The 27,985-nt window shown below is 39.5% G+C and overlaps 3 protein-coding genes across 10 annotated transcripts; 1 reads left to right on the top strand and 2 right to left on the bottom strand.

Annotated features, from left to right (window-relative positions):
• Window positions 1-605: 605 nt before the first annotated feature.
• On the top strand, window positions 606-22,833 carry LOC105267906 (uncharacterized). 8 transcript variants are annotated; one of them, XM_011307067.1, is made up of 9 exons: window positions 606-1,058; window positions 1,135-1,335; window positions 1,449-2,136; window positions 6,821-7,003; window positions 7,399-7,465; window positions 7,942-8,009; window positions 8,102-17,731; window positions 18,750-18,977; window positions 19,194-22,833. In XM_011307067.1, exons 4-9 carry the CDS (start codon window positions 6,846-6,848, stop codon window positions 22,165-22,167), a joined length of 13,125 nt encoding a protein of 4,374 aa, XP_011305369.1. In that variant the 5' UTR covers window positions 606-1,058; window positions 1,135-1,335; window positions 1,449-2,136; window positions 6,821-6,845; the 3' UTR covers window positions 22,168-22,833. The 8 variants fall into 8 exon arrangements, with proteins under 8 accessions (XP_011305369.1, XP_011305370.1, XP_011305375.1 ...); XM_011307068.1 differs by having other exon boundaries at window positions 606-1,068; XM_011307073.1 differs by lacking the exon at window positions 606-1,058 and having other exon boundaries at window positions 1,090-1,335; window positions 8,102-11,757; window positions 11,815-17,731.
• Window positions 22,834-22,841: 8 nt separating this feature from the next.
• CCT6 (chaperonin containing TCP1 subunit 6) lies at window positions 22,842-25,799 on the bottom strand. The gene is made up of 4 exons (XM_011307057.1): window positions 25,566-25,799; window positions 24,352-24,943; window positions 23,285-24,078; window positions 22,842-23,104 (listed from the first exon to the last, which is right to left on the bottom strand). Exons 1-4 carry the CDS (start codon window positions 25,700-25,702, stop codon window positions 23,032-23,034), a joined length of 1,596 nt encoding a protein of 531 aa, XP_011305359.1. The 5' UTR covers window positions 25,703-25,799; the 3' UTR covers window positions 22,842-23,031.
• A 510-nt stretch (window positions 25,800-26,309) lies between these two features.
• Window positions 26,310-27,466, bottom strand: LOC105267902 (NADH dehydrogenase [ubiquinone] 1 alpha subcomplex assembly factor 3). Its single transcript, XM_011307056.1, has 3 exons — window positions 27,332-27,466; window positions 27,095-27,215; window positions 26,310-26,947 (listed from the first exon to the last, which is right to left on the bottom strand). Exons 1-3 carry the CDS (start codon window positions 27,382-27,384, stop codon window positions 26,396-26,398), a joined length of 726 nt encoding a protein of 241 aa, XP_011305358.1. The 5' UTR covers window positions 27,385-27,466; the 3' UTR covers window positions 26,310-26,395.
• Window positions 27,467-27,985: the final 519 nt, after the last annotated feature.

The following is a 27,985-nucleotide window of genomic DNA, read 5'->3' as shown; positions in this document are numbered from 1 at the left end:
GCGATATTCTGGCTATTTAATTACATCTTGGAGCGTCTAAAAATGAAAAATTATGAAACAGAATACAACTTTTGTAAATAATAAAATTCAATGACGAGAGTGATGAAACGAAAATCCCAAAACTAAATGAGAAGCGGACAGAAGCGGATAACAGGCCAATTTTATCATTGCATGTACCGGCTTGATATTTTGTAAATAAAGTTATTAAGCGTAATCTGTGGCACACCAATGAATTAAAAAAACATTACGATTACAAGCGTATAAATTCAATACATGAATTTAAAAAGATCTGAGATCAGACACAAAAAAATTTAAACATAAAATACGAGTTCAGCGTAATCCACGAGACTTGTCTGTATTCTGATTTACGTTTTTAATACCGTAAATGACAAGTTAAGTCCTAATCGCGTAATTCGCGAGATCAAACAATTCTGATCAAATTTTGTCTTTTAAATTGTCAATCTCGTAATGTTGTAATTTATGAGTTTCAAACTATAATCTACATACTCGAAACTCATACTTTATAAGTTTGTAATAATTTACACGTTATCTCGTAATTTATGTGGAAGTTTTTTATATGGAGATTGAGAACCACTGACTCTTCATTTCTCCTTCGATTTTTTCCAACAGTTGAACTTCGTCCCTCTTGCCGCCCCCTGCCACCACTAACCCACTAAACTTCACTCGCCACAAAATGGCGGAACTCTCCTCAACACGCCAGGACAACTCTCCCCGAAAATCTCCCAAAATAGACAAATAATTTAAACATAATCCTTCAAAACCCCTCAAAAACGCCCTAAATCAAACCGGAAGTAGTTTATCAGTCTCTACCACCCCGTTAATCCTTCAACACGCGAATTTTCCAGATTTTTTTCAATGTTACGATTGTGCCACTCATCTTCTGCGACGACAGATCGTCAAAATCCTCCAACTCCATTTCCTCTATTTCCAAGCATATCTGTCTCTATTCTCCGGCATTATCATCCCCATAGGCATGAACTCCTTCACTCCATTCACAGCAATAGCCTCACAACTTTGGTAAGCTTGAAAAACCCACGGTAAGTAAAGGTGAGTGAAATATTACCTCAAACGAACGAATTTACGCAAAAAAAAACTGATAGTCTGATTTTTCAGTCGTCGAAGCAGAAAAATAAACAATTGAGAGGTCGCTATTAACACTTGTGTGACCTATTCGTGGTGTTTTAGCTCAGTTATATGGGCACTGAATTTGTGTTTGAAAACAGATTCCGTGGAAAAAGATTCGACCGTGTTACGTTTCTCGGTGAAATATGAGTAGATTGTGTTTACAGTAAATGAGAAATTAAAACCGGATGGGTGAGTAATACCTAGAATTCGTGGAATCGTAATATGAAGGAGAATACTTCGAATTATTCGCCTCGCGTATTAGTGAATCTTTTTTTTTTTCATAAAATGAATATCTGCGGCAGCCATTATGGGCAGATGGGATTGTCGGAAATACCCTTTTGGGCCAGCGTGCGGTGTTAGAATTTTACGTCACAAAAAGAATTTCAGTGACAGTGTCAGTCCATATTCATGGTTGTAATCCCAGGAATTAGACTAGTTCTAACAATTCCCAGAGATCTGATGTACTAAATGAAGAGACATTGACGTGACGGTATGAATTTGATGATAGTGACGTGTGTTAATGTGCAGAAAGGTACTTAATTGATAAAAATAGTTTTAATTAAGGTATGTTATCCATTGATATGTCAGCTGTAATTAAGTCATTAGTTTCAAATACTTGAAAGTTTCGCGAATTGATAGATATTTTATTAATTCGTCATGAATTGGTCATTAAAATACTTATTGCATCCAGGAGATGGTACATTGATCTATAATGACGTCTTACCCGTCAGAATCCAGAAATAATCTCAGTAAATGGCCTATCAATTTTTCGAATTTGAATACAAATTGAACTCATACGACATAAAAACATGGACATTTGGAAACAGTGCAGTGCATGATATATTCGGAGGGGGCGTGTTTCAATATCAGATAAGACAGAATATCTATAATAAAATTACATGGTTGTGTTAAGTGCCCATCAGCAGTGTAAATTGAAGATTCGAGAGACGATACAAAAAGTACAACATCATCTTTATAGTCACGTCAACGGTAAGAATGTGAATGTGTTCTTCAGAGTGAGGAAAATACTTTGAGAAAATGTCAGCACATTAGTGTCTTCTACACGAGTTATTAGAGCCAAGCTTGAAAATCGATGAAACATTGCTGTTGAAAATTGTTAAAGCGTAATAATACAAATCTCTGGCAAATGTCGCCGCCATTTCGTGCAACTTAAGAAGAAGCATTCGTCATCAGAAATTTCTTTCTGAGGCCTTAAATGTCCAACTTTCGTCAAAGTTGTCAAAGGGATCGATGTTACAACCGAGAGTTGAGCTTAGGTCGAGACTCGGTTCCATTTATCAGAACATATACATGAACAAATCGGTCGAAGAATTCCCAAACGGTGTGGGATGCATCGATCGTCTGCAGGTCGTAAAATTAAATAAATTTCCTTGAAATTTTCACCAGCATGTACTCGACAATGTCCCTTAAGGTATTGTCTAAATCTCGAAGTGAGGTTACGTTAACAAATCGTGGAAAGTATATCAAACTCCAAGAAATCTAATCAGTAATCATCTGCGATGTTATTAACAATTGCAAATGATGACAATTTACCTGGAATAATAAATTACAATATTGTTGGATGTAGTCAGCAGGTCGCATTCATGGCGCAGTTTGACACACCGAAGATTCAAAAAGGATAGTTGTTGAATCATCCATGATAATAACTTTTGGTGAATTATCCTCGTTCAAGACTGCCACAATTGTTCAAAAGAAAGTTTAATTATAATTTTTTACGGTGGTCTGTTCTTCCGTTGGTGCAACGTTCATTTTGATCGCAGTAAGTTAGTTTTCATGCTCCACTCAATCTACCGTACATATCTTTTATGATATTCGTTTGATTAGCAGCAAGAGTTTTCCATATAATTAAAGAATGTGGACATGGAAAAGCTTTTTTAAATGTATTCAAAGAGATGCTGAGTCCAAACGTGGACCTCGATATCTACTCTAATAGAAGAATTCGGTTGATGTTACCGAATAAATTGTGACTCCTTTTTTCCAATTCACTTGTATTAAATGCATATCCCTTGGAGTCACTTGTAAATATTATTTTATTCAATAAACTATCATTTTCTATGGAGATGTATAAATGCGGTGTTCGTAAAGGTGTTCGCAAGGGAGTGTTCGTAAATAATTACGGAATCTCAATTGATGGAACACGCCATCTAGGTCATATCGTTTGTTCAAAATCATCTGTTATATCCGTTGACATTCAATTCAATTATCATTTTTATCAGAATGATATGCGCTTAAAAGTGAGTTAAAATCATCCATCAAAGGTGAAGGATTTAGAGTAATGAATTTCAGTTTGACTGTCTTGTGGGAATTAATTGTCAAAAGCCATAACCTCAAAGAAGTGATTCCTGAAGTGGAATTTGATGCTTCTAATCTGCACAGGACTTTCCTCTTTAATCCTTCCTTTGAGGATCGGTTCGTTACGATTTAGTCTACTTTATTTTTGACATTATCTCAGATTATGATTAATTATGAAGAAACAAACGGTTTTTTAGGTCAATTGAGGGTGTAGTAACTATTACCGAATGGTCATTTAGGCGACCATGTCAATGTTCAACGGAATGGTTCAATAATTATTAATGAATCTTCAGTTGTTTCTATCGCATTATTCGGTAAGAGTTACGGGATCGTGATAATATCGATCGAATTCTTTAATCAGTGTAGATGATGCATTAAGGATATTCAAGTATTTCGGTAAGTTATTTTTCGAACAATTCGTTGTACAGCCTAGAAAAGAGACCAAGAGCGAGATACTAGCATTAATTAACAAACCTAGTTGGATAAATATTGCGACCATATTGGATAATTCAAATCCATCATTTCCGGAAATTTGGCGATGAGGTAAAAGTGCCACGTGTAGATTATACCGCAAGTGTTGTGCAAAATGGTCGTGCAGACATTTTTTTGGGAGCATTACACCACCTTTTTTCTCAATGAATGCAAAAACGTCAACACATATTTTTAATGCATATTATCCTAACGACGATGATGAATCGGAAAAATTTAATTAATGCAAAAAGTAAATGAAAACGATAACAGAACTTGCAAAATTTTTCAGCTCGAGGAATACACTTGGATATCCTTAATTAAGAGGTACTGAGGGCTTACCATCGGAGTACTGAATTCTAATCCACATTTTTCCGTGATTCGTCGATTATTCGCTGAAATTAAAATTCTTAAATAATCCATGTACATATCCGCGACACAAGGACATGGATTCGAGATAATCTATGTATCAACCAATCGCTCTCTGATAGAAAAAAACTAGGATCGGGGCTTTTTGCACAAAGTTTCGTGGTGGTGCTATCGTATCCGTGCGTATTTTTCTTATTTTATAATTTTCTGTAAAAAATCCCGAAAAAATGTTCGCATGACTGAAACTTCATGAATCATTGAACAATAACGTCGATGCAATGAATAGCTTGCCAAAAAAATCAAAAGAAAGGTATGAATTCTGGCGGAAGGGGTGGAGAACATTCTTAAATAATGATATAATTTATAATAAAATTTGTGGGATTATCCGTGGTGTTCCGGTGGCGCTGTTGGAGCGATGTCCATCCGGATGGGCATAGGTCGCCCCAAACGCCCCAACCATCGGGGAGGGGCGGAGTTGGAGCATTCACTCGTTATTAGTAGATAGTAGGACTGTATGAGCGCAAACCAGAAGTTGTATTTCGCAGCTTCACCTTGAATCGAGAAACCATTAAAACTGTGATAAATCGTGACTGATCAAGCGGTTAAAAAACTTGTTATATGAGAGATACTTCGACTAATAAACGGTGGGTAAATTGTAGGTAAATCATTATAAAGAGAATAGTGAAATATAATTAGCCAAAAAAAAAATAAAGAGCATGGGTTTGCACGTGAGACGTTGAACACCAGCGGGATCTATCGTTGGTGGGGCACAGTATTCACCATCTGCTAACTGCTTTGAAGACCCCCAACCACCTTGTGCCTTGTGCCTTGTGCCTTGTGCCATGGTTGTACTCTCAGTATGACAAAGACAGTTGGGGGTTTCTTTTTTTATTCCCCGAAAAAAGGAAGAGAAGGGATGAGTGAGGAACAGGGACATGCCTTGGAGTTTGTCGCTATATTTTTTCACTGTTATTTATCACTATTTCCCGAGCCCTTGCACTTGCACTGTGTGCAGACTAAATCGTCGAGCGATTAGTCTTAACCGATAAAATAACGAGATCCAGGACAACTGCGTCATTTCTTCGACTTACTCAGGAATTTGATGAATGAGGATTGCCATGAGTTTATAATCAAGTGGTATTTGGATAAACGTGAGAGGTTAGCTATTTAATTTATCATCGAATTTCTGCACGTGGTTGGAAATTAATGAGACAATTGAATGGGTTGGGTTGAGGTGGGAAGAGCGTAGGTGAACGAGTTAATTATTGAAGTCATTGTTATTGATAAGAAATGTGCGCCGAGTGATATGACACCGTGGGGAGAATCGATACCGAAGTGAACAGTTGTGAGAAATAAATAAATGTATCAAATTAAAACAAATGAACAGTCGGCGATATCGCACAAGATATCGTGATTTAAATTAGTTTTGTTTGGTCAATTGTTGACTAACATTGCGGAATTTTGAAGGAATAGTGACTGTTTTTATACAGGCACATGCTGATGGCAATGTCCGTGAGAGAGATTTCCTTGGATTGATGTCAAGCAAAATGACAAGCGCTGAGAATAGCAAACGTTGAGAACCGTCAGAGTTCGGTGGTTTATGTGTATCAAAAAACTTGTGAGGCATAGAAATAAGGAAACAGTTGAGCACCTCAATTTTGCCTGACCGTTCCTGTCGAGAAACCGTCACGTCTAACCGAAATTTCATGTCCGGAATGAGTGCCTTCTTTGGTCGACATGTTTTTTAGTGGCGCATTATTTTTACGCTCATCATAATACACATCGTAATTATTACTCACGTGCTGTCCACACTGTGGATCTCATGAGGATTACAAAAATAATCGTAATACCATCATCACGCTAAATATCTGATGAAATGGTCATTCCATATAATTATTTAACAAAAAATATATACATATCAGGATAATCACATTCAATTGTCAGATTTTACGTAATAATTCGCTCAGATTCTCTGGTAGTTTTACAAAGGAACGTACGGTGTAATTAATAACCAGCAGTCGTCGATATTATTATGTTAAAATATTTGAATAAAAAAATATTGAGCTTATGAAGTTTTTAATTGAATTATCCATTGATGTGAATTATATTATGGAATGGTTGTGAATTTTAAATAATGTGATATCGGCACATGCGCGATTCTGGGAATTTCTTACGAAATGGATAGGTTTCATTGACGTATCTCACGTCATTTGAAAATTTTGCGATCGATTCCTCTTGTTCTGATGAAACTGATGAGATGATAATTTATTTAGTAGTGGTTTTAGATTTTTTAAATTTTATTGGGGAGGTAACAAGTTGATAATGTACAGGCGATTAATTGATATTCAGGTTGTAACGTGTACCAACGATAGATTTGCGGTGTTACGTAATTGAAATTCTAGTTCATTATGCTCAGTGTGAGCAATAATTTCTACATGTGATATCGTAAAATTTGGAATTGGAAAATTTTGGAATAAATAAGTTTTCTGAGACATGAATGAAAATGAATGGATTTCCGACGCAGGTGACATTACGAATAGGAGGATAAGATGGACGCCTACGAGAAGAAGTTTGCTGAGATGCAAAAGTACATTCCCTTCCTGGAGGCAATGATTGAGAGACTTCAGAAAGTATCTGATAAGTCTCGTGAAGTACAGCTGCACAAAATGCAGCAGCTTCATGGAATACTGACGGACAGCAAGAGAAAGTATGTGAATTCATTATCGGAAATGAAAAAGACCAAAAAAATTCATTGCATTAAATTAATTGGAGATTCTCTCTATGATATTCGTGCAATTTCCAATTAGTCAGAACGTATGCAGAATTCGTTGAAAGTGCAATTGTTTAGTAATAGAGATATGGAAACGTCAACTGCTGCTCTCAAAGTATTTTCTACTGTGTTTTTAATTTTTCGTTCGTTCAACCTGCATACGTTTTGTTTTATTTTTTTTTGCATCATAAATATTTCACTGCACTTATCATATTTAAAACAGCAGAAATGCTTGCATGCTTGGATATTAAATATCTACTCCTGATGAAATGTTCAGTTTATTAGCCTCACCGAACATTTTTTTCGTACAATGTTATTCTGTATTTCAACAGATTGAGGATTGAAACGCTCCAAAAATGTGAAGATGTGCTTCAGAAACTGCACAGTAAAGTGGAAAAGGTATGTATCAAATTTTCGTCATGGTAAATAGCAATCTTCTGCTGACTAGAAGATCCCACATTTCATTAATAATTCAATAAGCAATTGCGCTGTGCATTTCACAGCACTCGCTCCTTTGTTTTTAGTGGAATTGAAATCTTATGAAATCATTGAGCTTTTAATTCGTGCTGTATAAGGCTGTGTTAATATTTCGACAGAAAGATCTCTTTAGAACCGTGACTTTATAATTTCCTACAAATTTTCGAAAATATCCTATTTTTGCTGTAAATCGTTGAGGCACAGGTTAAAACCTGTAATTATTGGGTCATGCTACTAGTAGCAAAGATAAACTTCTGCGTTCTGGCTTACACCTAGTTTATTCCTAATATGCTTTATATTTTAGTTAGCTATTTTATTTTTATAAAAAATCATTTTATTTTAAGCTTTAGTAGTGCATGTATTGTAGCTATAATTTAATATTTCTAATTCCACTCGAGTTTCAGGGAACAGGCGGTCTGAATTTTCCTAGTAGTAAGAAAAGTGAGGAGTCATCAATACCAAAAACGTGAGTTGTTATGGTGAAAAAAATGAAAACATTAGGGAAAAACGTGTCGAACAGTTATAAATGCTGGAGTTTTTTTTCTTGGGAATTTGCAGCAAGGGAACCGAATCGGTAGTTAAACCGTCAAAAGAGGTGGAAAAGCCCAAAGAAAAACTTAAAGAGATGGACGAAACACCAGCGAGTCCGAGTCCCCCAGCATCACCAGATGAACAACCCGACGTGACGTCAGTTCCAATAATCATTCCCACTGAGCGTAAACAAGATGATTCTTCAGATAAAGTAGACAGTAAACCATCGAGCCCTGATCAGATAGAACGAGTGTCAACGAAGGAGCCAATTATTATCCCCACAGAGCGTAAAGATGATTCTACAGGTGAATTTATTGAGCATAATTTTCTAGCCAAATCGAGGAATGATAAACCATCTAGCAATGCGTTTCCCGACTCGAGAAATGCATCGACCTGTCGAACAATACCGACAGCACCAATTCCCTCGAAAACAGATAACCAAAAACAAATAAGATTAACATCACCAGAATGTCGATCACCAAGATCCAAGGAGCCTTTCATATCCCCCACGAAAAATGCGAAACCCCCTGCGCCACTGTTGATCTCACCTCCTCGAGCCTTAACAGAACCTCCGTTATCTATGGATGATCTGGCTGAACTGTTGAATGACGGCTCAGGGAATACCCCGGAAAGCAATGAGCTCACCACTTTACCCACCGATAAAAAACCCACCATTCCTTCAAAGTCTCGTAAAATTCGCATCGTTAAAGAAAAACCCTCAGATAACGCAAAGAAACTTGAGAAGGAACCTGCAAAAGCATTTGTCCTAACGCAGGAAGACATAGATAGGGAGAGTAATCGTCGATGGGAAGAGGTCGACAAGCATATTGTTCTATTCGGTCGTAAGGGTGGAGCTCCTCAGTCAGATCATCCTTCAGGTGCATTACCACCAACAGCCCCTAAGAAAGCAGAATTTCGGAATAGTCCGATGTCACCAAAGGGCAGAGATAGAGGCTCTGAGCCAAGATACGCTGACAATTATGAAAGAATACCTCGACATATGACAGCAGATCGTTTCAACAACCTTTCTGATCAATCAAAAATTCCGGACATGAGCATCATTAACAATGCCTTTTCGCGTCTGTCTGAAGGAGACAAGGCAAACATAGCCAAACTTCAAACTAATCTCCCAATTATTCATAAACATAATGATGGTTTTCCATCTGGTGAAGAAAGAGAACTGTTCTCTCGCCGTGGTGGAGGTGGTCCACCTATGGATATGGATATGGAATATCGTCGAGATGATGAATATTACATGCAGAGGTCAATGCATCATTCACAGAATCGAGAGTATTACAATCCACAATGGGGAGGATATGAGCATAATCCCCAGCAAATACCTGGGCATCAATATCCACATCCCCCACATCTGTCAAATCATCCCCATCAAAGTCACCCAAACCACCCTAATCACCCGAATCACCCTAATCACCCAGACATGTGGATGGGTCCGAATTCCGGGCCTAACCCCATGGAAATTCCAGTCCACCATATGTCTCCTCAGTATAGTCCCAATCTCGTTCGTCGGCCCATGATGAGTCCCTCCGGGCGTTTAGAAATGAATCATGGCCCTTACGGCGAGCCAAATTTCGCCGAAGACATTGGTCATTCACCCCAGCCACCTGCACCACCTGTTATTCCGCCATTAATGTCCACTCCACCATTCAATCCTCGAGGATTTCCTGAAAATCGAGCGTTTGAGTCGCCCTTTGAGCGTCCTACGGAGTTCGGCTTAGGTATGAGACAGGGCCAGTGGGAAGGCCGTTCTGGTGATCCAAATTATCCTGACGGCTTGAGAATCCGAGGGCCTGAGCCTTCCTACAACGCTCCACTGCCAGGGCCGCCGGGCCCTCCTGGTCCTCCCGGTCCCCCTTGCCCTCCCGGTCCACCCGGTTGGAATCGAGGACCTGGGCCTGATCTCCAACCTGTCAGGAATCGCAGTGTTGAAAGATTTCCTGGGGAACGAGTCAGCAACAGACCTGTCCTCCCTGAACCCCCGCATCCTGGTTTTAACCGTAGAGGTGATTGGGATCGACCGCCGCAGAACGACAATCCCCAGAGATTCAATCGCGAAGCGAGAAATGTGTCTGAACGTGATCCAAGATTCCGCAAGGACTTGAGTCCGCAAGGAGCGCACTCGCCCAATGCTACTACTGTTAAGAGGGATCCACGATTGGCCAAGCCCACAACACTTGCACAACATACGCTGCCTGCGGCGTCGAAATCGAAAGAAAATTCAGTGAAAAATCGCGATTCGCGAAGAAAAAGTTCGGAGTTAAAGGATCCGAATAAGCCAATCCTCGAATCCAAACCACCACGAAATAAAGACAAATCGAAAAATTTCGGAAAACAAAAAGAACCATCGAAACCCAGTGATGCTAAACCTAGGAGGCCTTCCGATGAAAAAACAAATGCTGACAAATTGATCAAAGATATGGAAACTATGCAGTCACCTTTGGAGAGTCTTTATGGAGTAATTGATACGGCTGCTAAAACGGGAAAGGGTTACGGTCTTCAAAAGTTCAAAATTCCCAAAATAAAGAGGACGGAACCAGCAGCTCCACCCCGCCCTCCAACACCACCAAAATCCAGTGTTACAAGTGAACTAGAATCCCCGGGCGACGAGTCTTCAGCTAAGTCTGTCGAGTCTGTGAAACCACTTTCGGAGGAAGTTGAAAAGAATATAAAAGTTGAGGATAAGAAAATGGAGGTATCAAGTACGACTGATGAACCTGCGGTGGACCCAGCAGATTTCAAAGTCAATGAGCGCCATCTAAAAGTGTCCGAAGCCGAACCAACATTATCTAATCATGTGTCAATGAAATGCGATAAGGTAGACGAATCGGAAGCAACAGTTGACACATCAACGCCTGTAAAAATTTCGGATTCCAATCCAGCCACTATGACAACGAAAGAGAGCTCCAAGGAAGAAGAGCCACCAACTTTCAAGAACGAAATCACGCGTGAATGGATTGAAAAAATGATAAAAACATCTTTAGAACAAGGAGAAGGCAAAAAACTTCTAGAACAAGCCAAATTACTTCAGAAATTAGGCGAGGGCTTAGCACATTCAAAGAAATTCAAGAAAATTCGAAAAATTATTGAATCACAATCAGAGAGCAGTTCTTCGGACACTGAAAAAATTATAGAACCAAAGAAAACCGTGAAAAAGAAGCGAAGAGTCATCGTATCCGATAGTTCTGAAGATGCTTCTCCAGACCGCAAAACTCCAGAAATTTCAGAGATCAGTTCTGCAGACAAGCCGACGACTCCTAAACGACGAGGAAGAAATGCTCGACAATCCAAATGTTCACGAGGCAAAGGGAAAAATGTCCCTGAAGAAGAAAAATCAGAAAACTTGAAGGAACTGACAATCGAATCTAAAGAATCTACAAATGAGTCTAAAGATTCTATAAATGACTCCAAAGATTCTATAAATGAGTCAAAAGAATCAGCAGACCTGTCCGAAGGTACTCTGAACGATTGCAAAGAACCTGCCGAATTGGAACCTGGACCTGAACCTGGACAGGACCCAGAATCTGCAGCTTTAAAACCTCGGCGAAAAACTCGCCGACGCAATTCCTTGGAGATGCTGCAGGAGGACATCCGGGAAATGTTTATCAGTGAAGGAGTTGTAACTGCAACAGGACATCGAATGTGCCGTTTGATAAAGGAGGCAGAAGGTAATTTAAAATCAGTTGATGAAAGAGTTAAAGGTATTTATGTTTCGAGTTCCCCAGAGCGCCATGACTCGGAGCCATCAGAGGACGAGGTGCTCTCGAAGCGACAAAACAGATCGAAGAGTAAAACTCCGAAGCCCCGAGAGGTGCCGGACAATGATAAACCTAAGCCTCGAACAAGAAGAATTCGAAAGCGCGCTGCCAAAAGATCGAAGCAATACGTGAGTAGTTCTGACAGTGACGATGATGCAAAATCCAATCTTCCACTTGTGTCACCACGTAGAGAGACACCAGAGCCCTCTAAAGACGCGACAGACTCTGAAAAACCACGGGAAAGTCTCGCAGATGAATCCGAAAGCACTCCGAATCTACGGAGAAGTGAAAGAGTGAGCTTGAGAGAGCCCAGAGTAATGATCGAAAAAACAGACTTGGGTAAAATAGATTCGTCGAAGATAATGTTCGACACGTCATCAGACGAGAGTTTTGGCATCGATGTGTCAGAGTTGACAGCGGCCGTCGATATTTCCCTTCACTCTGATCGTCAGAAAAGATCCGATGACGATTCAGAGACTATTATGAGCATGAATAATCTCGAGGAAAAGCCATCGAAAACAAAAAAACGAATTTCCAATGAACCGTCAATCGATACACCGAGTAAACTCGATGATGACGCTGCCAGCGTGGCCTCTGACGCGTCGCTCTCAAGCAGTCGCGCCTCTAGTGGCAAGAAAATAACTAGCACTTGCAAGCCTTCTAACACGAATGAAGAATTAATAACAGGTATTCTCGATGATTTTGTTCAAAGCAACGATAAAGAGTCGGAAAAATCGATTGATAAAAATAGTGGTATGGAGGATGACAAAGAGATCGAAAAGCCACGAAAAATCGTCAGGAAGAGAAAGCCAGTACTTATGAAGCGCAAGAAAAAACGAAACAATTGGCGATTGGGAATTGTTTCTAAAACAAAAAAGAACAAGAAGGCGGCTGTTACGCGTTCTTTAAAAGGCGGTAAACCCTCTCTTGCAGCTGATAATCCCTCAGAGCCTCCCGAGGAGTCAGAAGCTATGGCGCCGCTCGAACCGCCTATGGTTCCTCCTCCAAAGCTTGAGAAGATTGTCATAAATCCGATATCCGGTGAATCTTCAACGAAACCAGAAATCAAACAAGAAATAGGTTCTACTTCATTTGTGATACCCGACAAGAAGAAATCTATTTTCAAAATTCAAGATTTAATTGAATATGCATGGACGGGCCAAGAAAGATACAAATGTCGGTTTTGTGGCTTCAGTGGCAAGAACATAGTCCAACATTATAAGGCAGTCCATCCAAAGGAAGAGATGATGATATCGAGATTAACATTGCTCGATGCAAAACGGGCAATCGACGAATCCAAGGACGAAATGTATTTAAAATTATTGGATAAGCTGCATACGGGCTCCGATCGTAAATATGCTTGCAGATTTTGTGTATTCACAGCAGATGGACAGAAGGCCTCGGCAATGGAGACATTCTACGAGCACTGTACAACTCACACCGGCGAGTACAGATTTAGATGTCGGAGCTGCACTTACCAGACACCATTCAGGCCATCAATACGTGCGCATTACTATAAAGTTTGTCGTAAGAATTTTGAGAACGTGACGCTTGCTGTTGACGAGGATTCTATACCTGATGAGGATCTTGTTAACGGATACTTATGCTCTTCATGTCATTTTGTTCAATTGAAGGAGGAAAACGTGAAGAAACATATTGACAAGTATCATAAGGAGAATGATGAGACTGAAATTATCAAGATTGATATGTCCATTTATTTGGACGTCAAAGATCATGGTGACCATTCCGATATCGAGGATGAATTGAGAAATGAAGATCCATTAGCTCCTGATTCTGATGCTTCTACGGTTGATTTTTACGAATATTCGAAACAGAGGAAGAAGAAGATGGCTGTGAAGAGAACTGGAGTGGAAGATGTTTCTAAGAATGCAGAGAATGAGGAAACTGATGCTTCATTGCATTCGAAATCAGACAATCCACAGGAGGAAAGTGAGAGCCCTCTTAAGGCAAAACTCAGCGCATTTGTGTGCCCTCCGGACGTGGAGAAAAAAGAAGTTGAGATACAGAGGGAACGACAAAAAACTATGCAGGAGATTTTACAGAATTATGGAACAAATTTGACGAACAAGTCTGCACAAAAAGGCTTGTCAATTATTGATAAACTTAAGGATAAGATGACGACGCAGGGAAATGTGTCAGAAGCTGTCAGTGGTCTGAATTCCGAGAGTGGGGAAGACATGGATGAGTTACAGCACGATGAATCATCATTGATACCCGAAGTAGACGATGATAAACAAGATGAAACGCCAGCTGAGAATCATTCAAAATCATTGTCAAATCCACTTTCAGGTGTTCCTTCTTCGATTTCATCGCAAACAGTAACAAAAATTGAGCATTCGGATCACGAAATGAGCCAAGAGTCAGACCAAGTCGCTGACAAATCTGAGAAAAAACCACGAGATCCTCTGATGTCTCTCGAAGAAACACCCAAGGATTTCAATAGTGCAGAGGAGACGAGTGATGGAGAGCAAATTGGCGCACTAAGTAGAACTTATGATGACTCCAGTGATACCAGCGATGTGATATCAGATTCTGAACTCTCAACCGATGTAAACACATTCTTGAAGGAGACGATAAACAAATCAACAAATGCTCCGATGATGACAACGATCCAGAGACTTGCAGCTCAACTTCAAGGAGCAAAATCTACGGAAAGCTCTCCAACAAAACACGAAACATCAAAACCAATAATCGTTCCTCTCTGTAACCTTCGGAGTTTTGTGGAGAAACAAAATTTATTGGACAAATCCGTAGAGACTGCGAGCTCAGATACATCACGTTCTAATACACCCAAGAATTTTATTCGTCTACGAAGACTTAGTGGAGACAAATTGTCCTCTGGAACCCCAGTACCTGAGCCCGCTCCCCCAGCTGAGGAGGAAAAATCTCCAGAACCCGCTCCCCCTCAGATGATTTCGCCAGTAATTGAGGAACAGGAAGAGTGTTCCTTCCTGAAAATTGAAAATGTGATAAGCCTAGCACCAAATACATCCTCAGATCCTGAGAGCCCGCTGATCGATGACATAAGAAAAGCAGTGGCAACATCACCAGTTAAAAATGTTGGAATTTCAGTTCTCAAAAAATCGAGTCCAAACATCTTAAAAAAGCTGACAAGAAAACCAATAGGGAAAATTGATGGTATTCTCTCGAGATACACACCAATTGCTCCATCTCCTAGTCCATCCGGGTATGTCATTCAACCCGTTGCTGCCAAGAACTTAAATACCGCTACTAAAAAGAAAACCGGAGCCATCAAACCCGTTACACCCGCATTGAAGTCTGTAGCAATTCCCAAACCGATTGCTCCTGGCCCAAAGCCTGTAACTCTCGCTGCAAAATCAATTCCCCCTCCGCTGCAGAAAATTTCAACGAAGAAATTATCACCGACAGCTAAAAACCTTCAGGTTACTCATCAAGGTAAAAATTACAAGCTCCTGAAATTCGTCCGTCCTGCAGGTTTGAAATTGAAGGAAATGATGTCGACAGTTCCAACGGCGAAGGAAAAAACTGTCGATGCATTTACAACGATGCTGCAATCTCTTAAACTTCGACATTTGTACAAGTGCATGGATAAAGTCTGCACCTTCACAACAGACTCGACGAATGCCTTCGGTTATCACTACAGTGCTCACGCCCTGAAGCAGCCGACGGGGAAGGCTGAAGCGAAAGCGAAAGATAGGAAAAGCATCCATGGCTATCAAAAATGCGCCTATTGCCATGACAATACTATGACAAATTGGGATGAACTATCAGCGCATTATAAGAAAAAACATTCCTTTTGTGCTTATCAATGCGGCTACTGTTTTTATCGGGCATTTGCTCACTCCTATGTAGATTTGCATCAGAGTACATCCCATCCAGGAAAACCTTCCTCTGTTATTCTTGCCCCCAGGGATCATCATCCAGTGGAGATTATTGACAGAAGAGAACATGTTCATCCATTCGTATGTAAACACGAGTGTAATAAACTGTTTTACGTGCCCGAGGCGTTCATTGCACATTTGAAGATGAAACATGGAGCTAATTTATCGATTTTCAAGTGCCACATGTGTCCAGCCTCTGCTCTCAAAGCCGAAGCCTTGATATCTCATTACAAAATGCATTGTATTTACAAATATCAATGTTTATACTGTCTCTTTGGTGCTGATGCACCCATGGAACTGCATCTGCACCTCAGCAACGTTCATTGTAATCGTCCCCCCAAGATTCTTGAGAGGTCACTTCCACTCGCACCAGTCAGAGACAAAGATGTTCTTCTGCAACTGATCATTAAAAATCTTGACGAGGACTTCACTTGCACAGAGTTAAAAAGTGTCGTTGCATCTCCAATAAGGCAAAGAATTGAAACAGCTGCTAATAGTGAAATTGAAACAAGTTCTATCAGTGGGCAAATGACTACAGAATCTGAACAGGCTGAAGTGATTGATATTCTTGATGGGGAGGTGGAATCTACCGTAAGGCCATTATCAGATAAACTAATAGGGGCTGAAGGACCTTCAACATTGAAACTTTATGATGGAGCAGTAATAGAAAAACAATCAGCCACTGGGATTCATGACAATCCTCAGGATGTAAATACATCAACTGAACAATTGGTCCAGGAAGAACCTGAATTGCTTGTTAGGTACGCCACTAAACAATTAAAAACTCAAATCGACAATGCAGTTGATCCATTGAGTCTGCCAAAGCATCTCGACATGAGTGATGAATTTGTCAATATCAATGTGTTGGATAATCCCGAGTTCTTGAGGACTGCAGAGGAGAGAACCTCAGATCGATCGCCTGTGTTAAAATCTGGTGAGGAAGATAGAAATGATGATAGTGATATTGAGATACTGGAGTATATTGAACCTTCTAAAAAGCCAAAACTGCAGTTAACTCCCATTAAAGAGTCTCTTCGACCTTTTTTGAGACTGAAGGAGGAGGTGAAGGAGCCTCAGAGTGGAAAGACGACTCCAACGATATCTTTCAGCAGCAATGAGGACTCGAATACTTCCGCAGAGGCTAGTGGATCTACTGAGGTTACGGCACCTTCAGAGTTTGATAATAAGGACATTGAGAAGGCTGGTGAGGTTACTGAGAAATCTCCGTCGAATTTGAATGATATCAAGCATACGGGGCTCTGTGGAAAGGAATTGTACATATGTGGGTATGATGGCTGTAATTTTAGGGCTACCAATGCCGGGGGGATAAAGGTACATATTTGTAGTTGTGTTCATGCTGGCGAGAATCCACAACTCAAGTGCATGCATTGTACAAAAAAATTCATCAAGGTTGGCAACTTGATTGATCACTTCAAGATTCATGGCCTCAAGAGATTTGGCTGCTCCTTGTGTAATATGAGATATGCAATGGCCTGTCAAGCTATTGCTCATATGAAGACCAAGCACAAGATTTCGAGTAATAAACTGGTGCCTGTTGATCCTGGCAATCCTGCGGCTGATGCTTTATTCATCGTTCAACCGCTGGGTCCTGGTGAGAAGAAAGGACGCAAACTGAGCAAGAATAAATCCTTCGATTTCTCTCAAAAGGAGTCAACGGTCTTTGGCCCCAATGACATTGATAATCTTCCTAGACAAGCGATCTACAATCAGGAAGTTCGTTGTGCAGTCTGTCCTTACACTACTAAAGTTAGAACAAACATCATCAGGCATTTGCAGCTTCATGCTAAGGACGAGCATGTTCCTGAATCAGGTCCAGTCAATCCTGTTCCATGCTTGGATAAAAAAGAGAAGATGTTTGATAAAATGGTCAATCTCGCCAGTAGTTCTCATCAGAATGGACGAATGGGAGGAAAAAATAAGGAAGCCGTCACTGACAGCGAAGCTGAACTGATGCCGAAATTTGTTCCAGAGAAACAAAGGTAAATTAAAAATTCGAGCTACGCCTTTTACGGAATTCATTATTCCTTATAGTTCACTCTTATTTTTTATATTTAATAGAATTTAATCAACAGTATTTTTTGGGTTCAGGAAAAAAGTTGTATAAACACATTCCGAGGAAATATGATATCTCCACGTTTTTTTTTTGAGTTCCCTGAGCTCAAGTTACTGGGAAACTTTCCTCGAAAATTTTCGAGGGAATTCTGAACGGTTTCAAGATTGACTGATGAATCTTAACGGTTTAGGGAAATTCGAATAATCTCGGGACAACTTTGAGTGATTTTTTTTTCAATATTATTTTTTATTGGGGTAAAAAACATCTCGGGAAGTTTCCATAAATATTGATATAATGATAATGGTAATAGAAAGGTAATATCAATGAACTTTTCTTCGTTGACTTCGCAGGAGGAAGTTGTCTCCACTCTACTGATCTCCAGAGGAGACTAAGTGTTAATCACAAAGACCAAGAGAATATTTGTTCGAAAAAAAAGACCTCTCTGTTCTTCCTTCCTATGAAATGATTGTTTATTTATGCCATCGGTGCCCGTAATCGCACGATTCTAACCTCGCTTCGCTCGATTAAATCGCGGTTGTAAAACTCGCCCACGAGTCAAAATTATTAGTATATTATGCAACACGTGCGTAATATATTTTTTGACTCGTGGGGGGTTTGTAACACGAGCCGAAGGCGAGTTTTACAATCCCACAAGTCGAAAAATATATTACGCACGCGTTTCATACAAAATATTATGTCATCGCGCCCGCGATTTAACCGAGCGAAGCGAGGTTATAATCGCGCGATTCCGGCACCGATGGCATAAAATATATTACGCACGTGTTGTATAATATACTAATTTTACCGTCGTTTCAATTGAATTATTTCTGCGAATGTTGAATTATTCCTCAACGATGATTTTCCATCGCCTGTCAGATGACTTCGATGACTTCGATTTTAATTTGCAACATTTGCCGCTAATTTTCAATTTAACATTCATTTAGATACGTATGCTGCGTGGTGGACTGTAACTGCTTAACGATCAACGAGGATTTATTGCGTTGCCACCTGAAAGCATTGCACCCAGAAGAATCTTTCTTCCGCTGTCCTCACTGTCCACCTCCAGGTCAAGACACCCAGAGTATACCAATCGATAAACTCGGTGTGCACTTGAAAATGCACGACACTAGACTTTACAAATGTTCACATTGCAATCATCACCATTATCACAGGTTTGTAAACACCAAAATCTTCACTCCTTTCACCCCGATATTTCTTCATTGATTTTTAACAACTGCAGACATCGGCAGTCTCCTCATTGGGCCGAAGGCGTTTGCCCACTTGAATTACTCAAAAAATCGTCAAAACTTACCAAAACTCTCAAGTAAATCAGCATTACCCTTTCACCCATTCAAAAATCAAATAAAAAATTCTTTCTTCCTCCACAGACACGTAGTCGAACGTCATTTAACAGACAAACATCCAGAGAAGAGGCCTTTTGTCAAGGTAATTCGTGAAATAGAGAATCCAGAGAGTCTTGAGAAGCCCCCAACGGATGAGCCCGATGACGGCCTTGCAGATCCTGATGGAAATCATTGGAAGTGCAACATCTGCGACTACAAATGTATCTACAAAACAGAAATGATAACCCACGCCTCAACAACCCACGACGAGAAATCTCAGTTCAAATGCACAGGCTGTTCGTTCAGAACATCTGGCAAGATAAGTTTTGAGCAGCACATCATCTCCAAGCACATCAACGAACCTGAGGTGGACTATACAATGGTTTATGAGCGGATCAAGGGATCTAAGAAGCCGGATACTGTAGAAACACCTCCTGTCGATGAGCCTTTCGACACAACTCCACTGTGGCGACGAGATATGCCACGAATCCGACACATCAGGGGAATCCTCCTCGAGGAGGATAACGTGAAAAAGTCCTCGGACTCTCCAAAATCAGGTAAACGAAAATCCGATGTTGACCCCAGTCCAAAACCCGCCAAGATGAAAGCTAAAGCATCTTCGTTCGATGGCACTGTAATTATTGAGAAAGGAAAGAATCCTGGAGTCTCGAAGGCTCCTGAAAAAGTCTATACTGATGCAGAACTTCAAGAGAAATTCGGCCCTTATGGAAAACCTAATGGAAATTTATATACTTGCACAATCTGTACGAGTTACAGTTCGAAATATCGTCAAGACATCAGAGATCATTTATACATGGAGCTAAAATACTGGAGATGGCACTGCAAAGAATGCGGACATTTGACTGTCTCTCATTCTAGAATGTTGAAACACGAGAATAAAGTGCATAAAGATAAGAAACCAGCGACAGTGGAGCTTATAGATAAGGAAGACGTTGAGAAATGGGTGTTGACTCTGATGAATACTCAGAGAGATATCATGAGAGGAGAAGCTGGGGACTCGACTTCCTTGTCAACAAAATCAAAGGTTTCCATTTCTACAAGAGTCTCGCCACCTACTATTACTCTTGAGGACTCTGGAGAGAAAATAGTCCCTACTTCAAATCTCGAAACCACGATAGAATCATGCAAAACCGTTGATCTTACTGCAGCTATCTCAAAACTAACTCGAAACGAAGAATCTGATGATGGAGATGACGACGGAAATGCTTTAGTTATTGACAGCAAAGAACTTGATGATAGCAAAGACGTTTCTCTCGATCAACTTGACAAATCGTCTCCCAAAGATCCCAAAAAAATGTATACCTGCAAACACTGTAATATAGAATTTGCTGGGCTTCGAGGATTCAAAATTCATGTGCAGATAAATCATTTGAAACGTCTTGCCTTTATCTGTCCTTATTGCGACAGAAGTACAAACTCGGAAACAATGATGAGGGCTCACATTAGAAAGAACCATCAAGGTGAACCTGAATTAATCATGAGAAATCCTCAGGCTAATGGTCCTGAATTGAGCAATTCTTTTTGGGAGAAAGAATATGGTATCGTGATACCGAAAAAGGTCAAGAGAAAGAAGCGCAAAATTGAAGAGGTGGAGGATACAACAGTAGATGACAGCAAACTCCCACTCTCTGATATTTGTGGTAAATGTGGATTCACTGCAATTAATTCTACAGGATTAGCTGCACATATGAGGGCTCACGCTAAGAAGCACTCTCTCAAATGTGTACACTGCAGTTTTACAGCTAATTCACAGGTTGACATCTGGCAGCATTCCGAGATAAATCATCCTCAGTTAGATTGGAAGGCCGAGGAGATTAGATCAGCTGGCTCTTCCACAGATCCACCAGTTCAGCACGTCAAGAAGAGACATGTTGAGGATTACAATGAAGATATTGAGGAAGAACCGGCAACTCTGTCCACTACAACACCTGACCCGACTCTTAAAAAGATCTTTACTTGTTACTATTGCAAAGCCGTAAGGAGTCTCTCTATAGCTACGATCAGAGCCCACTGGAACCAGTATCATAAAGATGTTAATGAGAAGTCGATTTACCCAACTGGAGTGCCATTTAAATTTACGGAATCTGTGAATGAGATTTCGGACACTCACAAACCGGTAAAGTGTGGCTACTGTCCCATGAAAGGTTCAGCAGTTGCTGTTAGGGCTCACATAAGGAAGAAACATGCTGGATTCAGTTATAGAATTCTAGAAATAGTCGATGATTCTCAGGAAATTTGGATTTGCAAGTGGTGCAATGAAACGGTTAGAGGTGTGGAGAAAAAGACATCCCATCACAACATGTTTCATTCGCACTTGGCGATGAGATTTTGGAAAGAGGAGACATTAGTGAAGGAGAAAGAGAAGAACTGCTTTGCCTGTCCTCTTTGTCCATTCACTAGTGCCCATTTGGGAAGAATGAAAAATCATGCGTTCAAGCATGCTGAAGTTTTCAAGTGCAAAAGGTGTTTGAAGACGTTCAATAGTCTTCAGGCGGCCACGCAGCATTCCACAAATGAACATGCAGGATTAGCTGCGGCAATTGAGAGATCTCTTACTAATATCGAAGCTTTGATGTCTAGGGTCATTCAGTCTGACGTGGTGAACATTCCTGAAGATGAGATTCACTCTATGCCCCCTATGGATATCTTCAGGAATCTTGGAGTTGCTCGCAAATCAACCACTAAGCAATTACTGAAAAAAAGCCCGAGTGGAACGAAATCCGTTGCCAGAAAGTCTACACATCCTCTCCCAAGATATCCTCCTGGCTTGAAATTTGATATAGAGGGATTGGATGATAGTGAAGTTGAGAGTTTAACCAAGCCTCTCGGTTGGAGCTATTACGGAAGACCACCAACCCCTGTAAATCTCGCCAATTTGAATACTGTGATGTCCCTCGGGGTTGCCAAGATGAAAGTTAAATGCACCAAATTGGCAAAACTCATGAATATTGATGCTCGAGTAGTTCTTGTCGACTTTAAGAAACAAAAAAAAGAATAAGATGATTTTACGTTTGTGGAAATTACCTAGTAATCACACTACATGAGGAAGAATCATTGAAATTATTCTCATGTCTGTTGAATAGATAAAGCTGATTTTCCCTTCGTTTTTCCTACCGTGGTGAAAAAGTGGCATTTTTTTACGACAAATAGTGTCGCAAAGTGAGAGAAAGTATTAATGGCTCGACGAAAAATTCAAGATCATCGATGGGAAAACCCCAAAATGCTTTTGAAAGAGATTCGATTCATGGAGAACGAATCAAGTTGAATGTTCTGGATTATTGTCAATTTTTTTCTTTTATATATTTTGACGTATGATTTTTAAGTACGCGTGTCATATATTCTAGGATCACCGTAAGCTACGTACATTTCTTAAGATAAAGATTCATTGATTTTTCATATTATTATGCTTGGAAATTTAATTTTAAAAAATGGAAAGCGGAGAACCCTTTCCTCTCAGTTAATCACAATCATTCTATTATGTTCACAAATTCCAACGTTCTAGTGATTCATCAGAGTGGATCGAAAGGACTTAATTGTATGAAAGACAAGACTGACGATTATCCCCTACTCAACAACTATCAGAGTATAAACTCTGGCTGGAAAACATTGTAAATATTGTACTCTAAAGGAAAAGCACTTGAATAAAATATTTTTAATTTTTATAGAGGCGACTCTGGTGTTATAATTATTTATTTAGAAATAAATCAAACAGCCATTATTTTTTTACAATATCAGTGCAAAAATGAAGGCAGGGGAATCATGAAGCGCGATATAATCGAAAAAACAAACATATTAATTTATGTATTCAAATTGAAGAGTATATAATCTTATGTATACTTTTGTCTGCGTTGTCGGAATCTCTTTAGCCCTTCAGAGAAGAAAGTCCAGCTCTCATTATTTCGTCGACTAGGAGTAGATTGCTGGCGATGACGGTGCTGCACAAATAAAAAAATAAATTTATAAATTACTAAGATTAAAAGTTTACGATAATTCAATTAAATAATAAATAAATAGAAGCGCGCTATGCCTTGGTGATTTAAAATGAAACAAATTATTTGGCACTTAGACGCTTTTACGCTATAGTAACGATATATATACACATACATATCACTTACCACGAATTGATAATTTGTTTCTTGACAATATAATTATCATAAATGCCAGCATCCTTAGGTTTCAATGCCTCACCACTCGCAATGTCGAGTCCCACGGGTTCTCCAAGGGTGTTGCTCTCTTCGAGAAGCTTAACAATAGTGAACTGAGAGTCGAATCCACTATTAACAGCCAAAGTCTTGGGAATGACCAGAAGAGCTTCACTGTAAGCTTGAATGCCTAGACGGAGTTTGCCTTTAACTTGTTCTTTGTACTTGCTCAAAGCCATGCTTGCCCCTATTTCAAAAGCACCAGCTCCAGGAATGATGGCTTTATCGTTGATGGCATTGTTGATTGCCCTTAATCCATCCCGGACAGCGTCTTTAAGTTGCACAAGAGTGTAATTGTTCGGTCCTTTAAGTAAAATTGTAACAGAGTTAGGCTTCTTGCACTCCTCAACGAAAGTGTACTTATTCTCCCCGAGAACGTGCTCGTACACTAATCCTGCCCATCCCAAATTCTCCTCTTGAAGATCATCAACTGAATTCATCGCTACTCCACCACAGGCAAGAGCCAAACGCTCCATGTTTCTGCGCTTGGCACGACGTAGTGCCATTATACCTTCCTTGGCAAGGGCGTCTAAGGATGGAGGATCAATTCCCTTCTGGTTGATGATAACAAATGTCTTGTCGGTGCCATTGCACAGCTTACGTTTCAGCTCGATGATTTTCTGAACGCGGTGGTCGATGAATTCTCGCTCAGCTGCCACGAGTTTTTCGCGTTCTTCGGCGGTTTTGTAGAAGAAACCACTGTTCACCTGTGGCAAATCATAGGAGAAACAATTATGCAGGGAAATGGGTGTTAACTATTTTTTTGAGTGGAGAATGTTGTGAAATATTTCTTGGGGGGAGGAAAGGTTCTGTACATCTGCCCAATCATAAACAATTGATAATTTTATATCTTGAAGGAGTCAACTGCAAAATAAATTAATATTTGCATAATTTTTAGACAATTTACAGGGCATAGAATATACTATTACCGATTTTAATTTATTCAAGGTTTGATGTAGCAGATTTGACGCATTACTTACTTCACTCTTCTCGTATTCCAAACTGACATTACAGGTGAGAATGTACGCATTTTCAACCCTTTTAGGCATATCGGGATGTCTGGATCCGTGATCCATAACAATACCTCTGATCAAAGAGGTATCGGCAGCAGTTCTGTGCTGCATCTCCATAAGCTCAACCATGTGAAGATCCACAGGTTGATCATCAATTTTTATAGCCAATATGGCATCGACACAAACTTCAGCGAGTTTATCAGCCAGATTCTGGTGAATTTTTGTCCTCAAGGATGTCTTAGCGACGTCGAGGAGACTCTCTTTATCGGCTGACACGGATATTTTTAGGGACTCAAGGACTTCTAGGGTCTTTGCACGTGCAAGGTCGAAGCCTTCCGCCAAAATCCTGGGGTGGAGCCCTTCAGATATGTAGAGATCAGCTTGCTTGAGGAGTTCGCCGATTACGAGAACTGTACTGGTGGTACCGTCACCTGTCATGTCGTCCTGAGCGGTTGATGCCCGGGCAACCAGAGAAGCTGTTGGGTGCTTAATTTGCATCTCGTGGAGGAGTACATTTCCGTCTTTTGTAATCTTTATGTCTCCCGCCCCAGAGACCAACCTGAAGAAAATGCCAATCCCTTCTCAAATTTTCACCCGAATGATTGATAATGAAGAATCAAATCAATAGAGAAATCTCTTGATAACAAGAGTCAATTATTATGCGGTGAAAATATTTTTTTTTCATCGTGATTTTTGTAGAGGGACTTTCCTCTTTGATGAGCAATTTTGGGCCCTCGGCGTTTAAGGGTAATTTACGCCCATATATCGTACAAATTAACGATTCTTTGTCTTTTTCGCATTAATTATCAATCCCAGGGGATGACAAAGATAGATATTACATGGAAATACATATTCTAAAAATTCAGTGAAAGCTTATTCAGTGCCTAATTGAAATTGAATTCAACCGTATACAATTGAAAATTCAGATGATATTGAAATGGAATGTTCAAGAAATTTTCAACAGGGGAACATGCCGGTTACATCCAATATTACCAAATAAGGACATTCTGTATGTTGTATGTACAGTTCTAAAACGGATGAATTTGAAATATTTCACTACCTCAATAAATTTTGAGTTTTCTTCTTATTTCCAATATATTGACATGTGTAATACAGAAAGTCTCATAACTAATAAAAAATTGGTGATTAATTGAGGAATTTGAAAGCACGTGAATGCTTACATCTTCATGGTTCCCCTGGGTCCAAGATTGGTTTTCATCACCTCCTGGATGCCTCTAGCACCAGCCATATTCACCGCTAAAGCCTGAGATGCTCTCGCAACCTCGGCTTTTGGATTTAACAAACTAATTGCTGACATTATGCGAATTTAATTAATTCTTCAAATAAAACTTGATTGAAAAATGAATCAGTCACTCCACGAGAAACAACGCCAGTGGTCTAGAAGTTTGTAATTGATGTAGATGCTCTTTCCAGAGAAATTATTCAATGGCGACACTCCCTCTCAGATCAAGATGTCAAAGCTTGAGTCGGTCAAACAGTTGAAGTGAAGTATTGTCTTCAAAATTACGCGCGAAAAATGAAGGTAAGAATATTTCAAAATACACCGTAGCGTGGACGTTCAATGTTATAATAAATTAATTTTCTAACTTTTTCGTGAATTGTGCAAAGAAAAAAAAATTGCTTTTTTTTGTCTTAACAAAAAATCTCGTCTCTAGGGTCTATAGTCACCCGCAAGTTTGGTGACATGTTTAGTTTAATGAGACTGTATTATCATAAAAAACACGATTGAAAATCATAAAAATCTCAAAATTAATTGAATTCTTAATTCCAATTAGCCACCCAAGACAACGGTGAACTAATGAGGAACAATCGTGACAGGCTTCCGAGATATCGATAGTTTGCAAGGTCGACCTCTCCGTCCTTATTCGAAGAAGAATGAAGGCAGTGAATAGAAAAATCTAATGGTCATTTTACGAATTATGTTTTGCTTGGATAATGTAACATCATTAGAATCATATACAACAATTATTACTTATATTACAGAATTTATTTACAAATCATCAGGTTTTTCATTTTTCTTATTAGCTCGTCTTTCGTTTCTAGCTTTCTGCATATCCTCGACATCTTTCTTCGCGGCTTCACTGGGGAAGAGAATGTCTGCCATTTTATTGGGATTTTCCAATTTAGGATCTGGCGCTGACTCCCAATGTCCGTAGAGTACTCTTCGCATTGACAGATCATTCAAACTGTCTATGTCAATGTCATCAATATCATTGGGGGGTAGAAGTGCAGCTACAGCGTATCTCTTCTCAGCATTCAAGAAATTGAATGTCGTACAGGCTTTATCGACCGGCAAAACCTCGTGATTGATATCAAGATTTTTCGCAATACTCTTGAAATCGTCTATGAATTTGGTCCCTCTAGGATAATTTTTGTTTAGGCCTAAGATTAATATATCTGGCCTTGGATCCAAAACTCGAAAGAGACTCAGGGAATCCTCGTGAATGTCGTTTTCCGTTTCAATATTCCAGCCAATCACGGTCTTTGGGAATATTATCATTGGGCCTAGGATATTTACACCAATATTTAATCCAAATCCTTGCTGAAAGAGATTCGAATAATCAATAGATGCTAGAAACGATAATTGCTGGAAATGATGCGCAATTATTTTTACGATCATATCTGCATTCGTCTGTTTGTAAAATTATTTGTAAATGTTATGATGAAAGAATAACGAAAGTAAATTTACCATTGAAATTTTATCAATCATTAATGCGTAATCGATATCTCTATTTAAGATCGTCACCGTAGTTTTCCCTTCTCCTTCATAAGCTCCCTGTCCTATTTTATGCCGAACCGGCAGGGAATGCCTGTAAAATATACAATTATGACAATTGCATGGATTTTTCATGTTATGGTTTATCAACCAGAGTATGACATACAAGTCGGTGATGTTCGTAAATGGTTGATATATTTTAATAAATACCGTATTAATCGCTTGAAGTTGTTTCTCAACAGTTGACAACATAAAGTTGACATTTTTAAAAGGAATTTTCGATTGAAGGGCTCTGAAGGTTATGTCACATTGTTAGACTTGAGAATAGATTAAAATATCATAGTGATAGCCAAAGAGAATTGACTGAAGCAGAGGCTCCGTTTCGGGGGGTTTGAGTGACCCCAGTGGCATCGTAGTACTGCACCCCAAGAGAGGGAGGACGCCACACGCAATGCTGGGGTGTTTTTTTTTTATTAACCAAGTTTTTATTGCATTGCTGGGGTGTTCATCAAGTCGACGGGGTGAATTTTATTTTCTGCGGTATGAATGCTTTCTGTTTTTCAATTGTTTAACTGAAATTTAGCCGACTGTAGAACGTGCGGAAGGGGGAAACTACATCTTGTGGAATTTCAATGGAAAAAATTATTCAATATATTGAAGATATACCACTAATGAAATTATATTTTTATAATAAGCGCGTTGTCGATACCAGCATCGTTCATTTTTTCTTTTTTAAATAATTTCAATTTTTTCTTTTGTAAATGGCTAATCAATCGAAATAATGGTTAAAAACTGAATAGCTCCTCGATTTTCATGTTCCCCTGATACTTTTTCAAAAATTTCGAATTTTTCACTTTCAGTGAA

The sequence above is a fragment of the Fopius arisanus genome, unplaced genomic scaffold, assembly GCF_000806365.1.
Source record: "Fopius arisanus strain USDA-PBARC FA_bdor unplaced genomic scaffold, ASM80636v1 scaffold00051, whole genome shotgun sequence".
NCBI lineage: Eukaryota > Metazoa > Arthropoda > Insecta > Hymenoptera > Braconidae > Fopius > Fopius arisanus.
The sequence above is the reverse complement of the archived record's forward strand: the minus strand, read 5'-3'. Positions and strand labels throughout refer to the sequence as shown.

Bases quoted from the DNA above. Each gene is read 5' to 3' on its own strand.
- LOC105267906 (XM_011307067.1), top strand. From the start codon at position 6,846: ATGGACGCCTACGAGAAGAAGTTTGCTGAGATGCAAAAGTACATTCCC. The intron at 7,004-7,398 runs GTATGTGAATTC...GTATTTCAACAG, and splicing joins CTGACGGACAGCAAGAGAAA to ATTGAGGATTGAAACGCTCC. The intron at 17,732-18,749 runs GTAAATTAAAAA...ACATTCATTTAG, and splicing joins TTTGTTCCAGAGAAACAAAG to ATACGTATGCTGCGTGGTGG.
- CCT6 (XM_011307057.1), bottom strand. From the start codon at position 25,702: ATGTCAGCAATTAGTTTGTTAAATCCAAAAGCCGAGGTTGCGAGAGCA. The intron at 24,944-25,565 runs GTAAGCATTCAC...CATTTTCTTCAG, and splicing joins CCCAGGGGAACCATGAAGAT to GTTGGTCTCTGGGGCGGGAG. The intron at 24,079-24,351 runs GTAAGTAATGCG...GATTTGCCACAG, and splicing joins TGGAATACGAGAAGAGTGAA to GTGAACAGTGGTTTCTTCTA.
- LOC105267902 (XM_011307056.1), bottom strand. From the start codon at position 27,384: ATGTCAACTTTATGTTGTCAACTGTTGAGAAACAACTTCAAGCGATTA. The intron at 27,216-27,331 runs GTATTTATTAAA...TATATTTTACAG, and splicing joins AACTTCAAGCGATTAATACG to GCATTCCCTGCCGGTTCGGC. The intron at 26,948-27,094 runs GTAAATTTACTT...AATCTCTTTCAG, and splicing joins TGATTGATAAAATTTCAATG to CAAGGATTTGGATTAAATAT.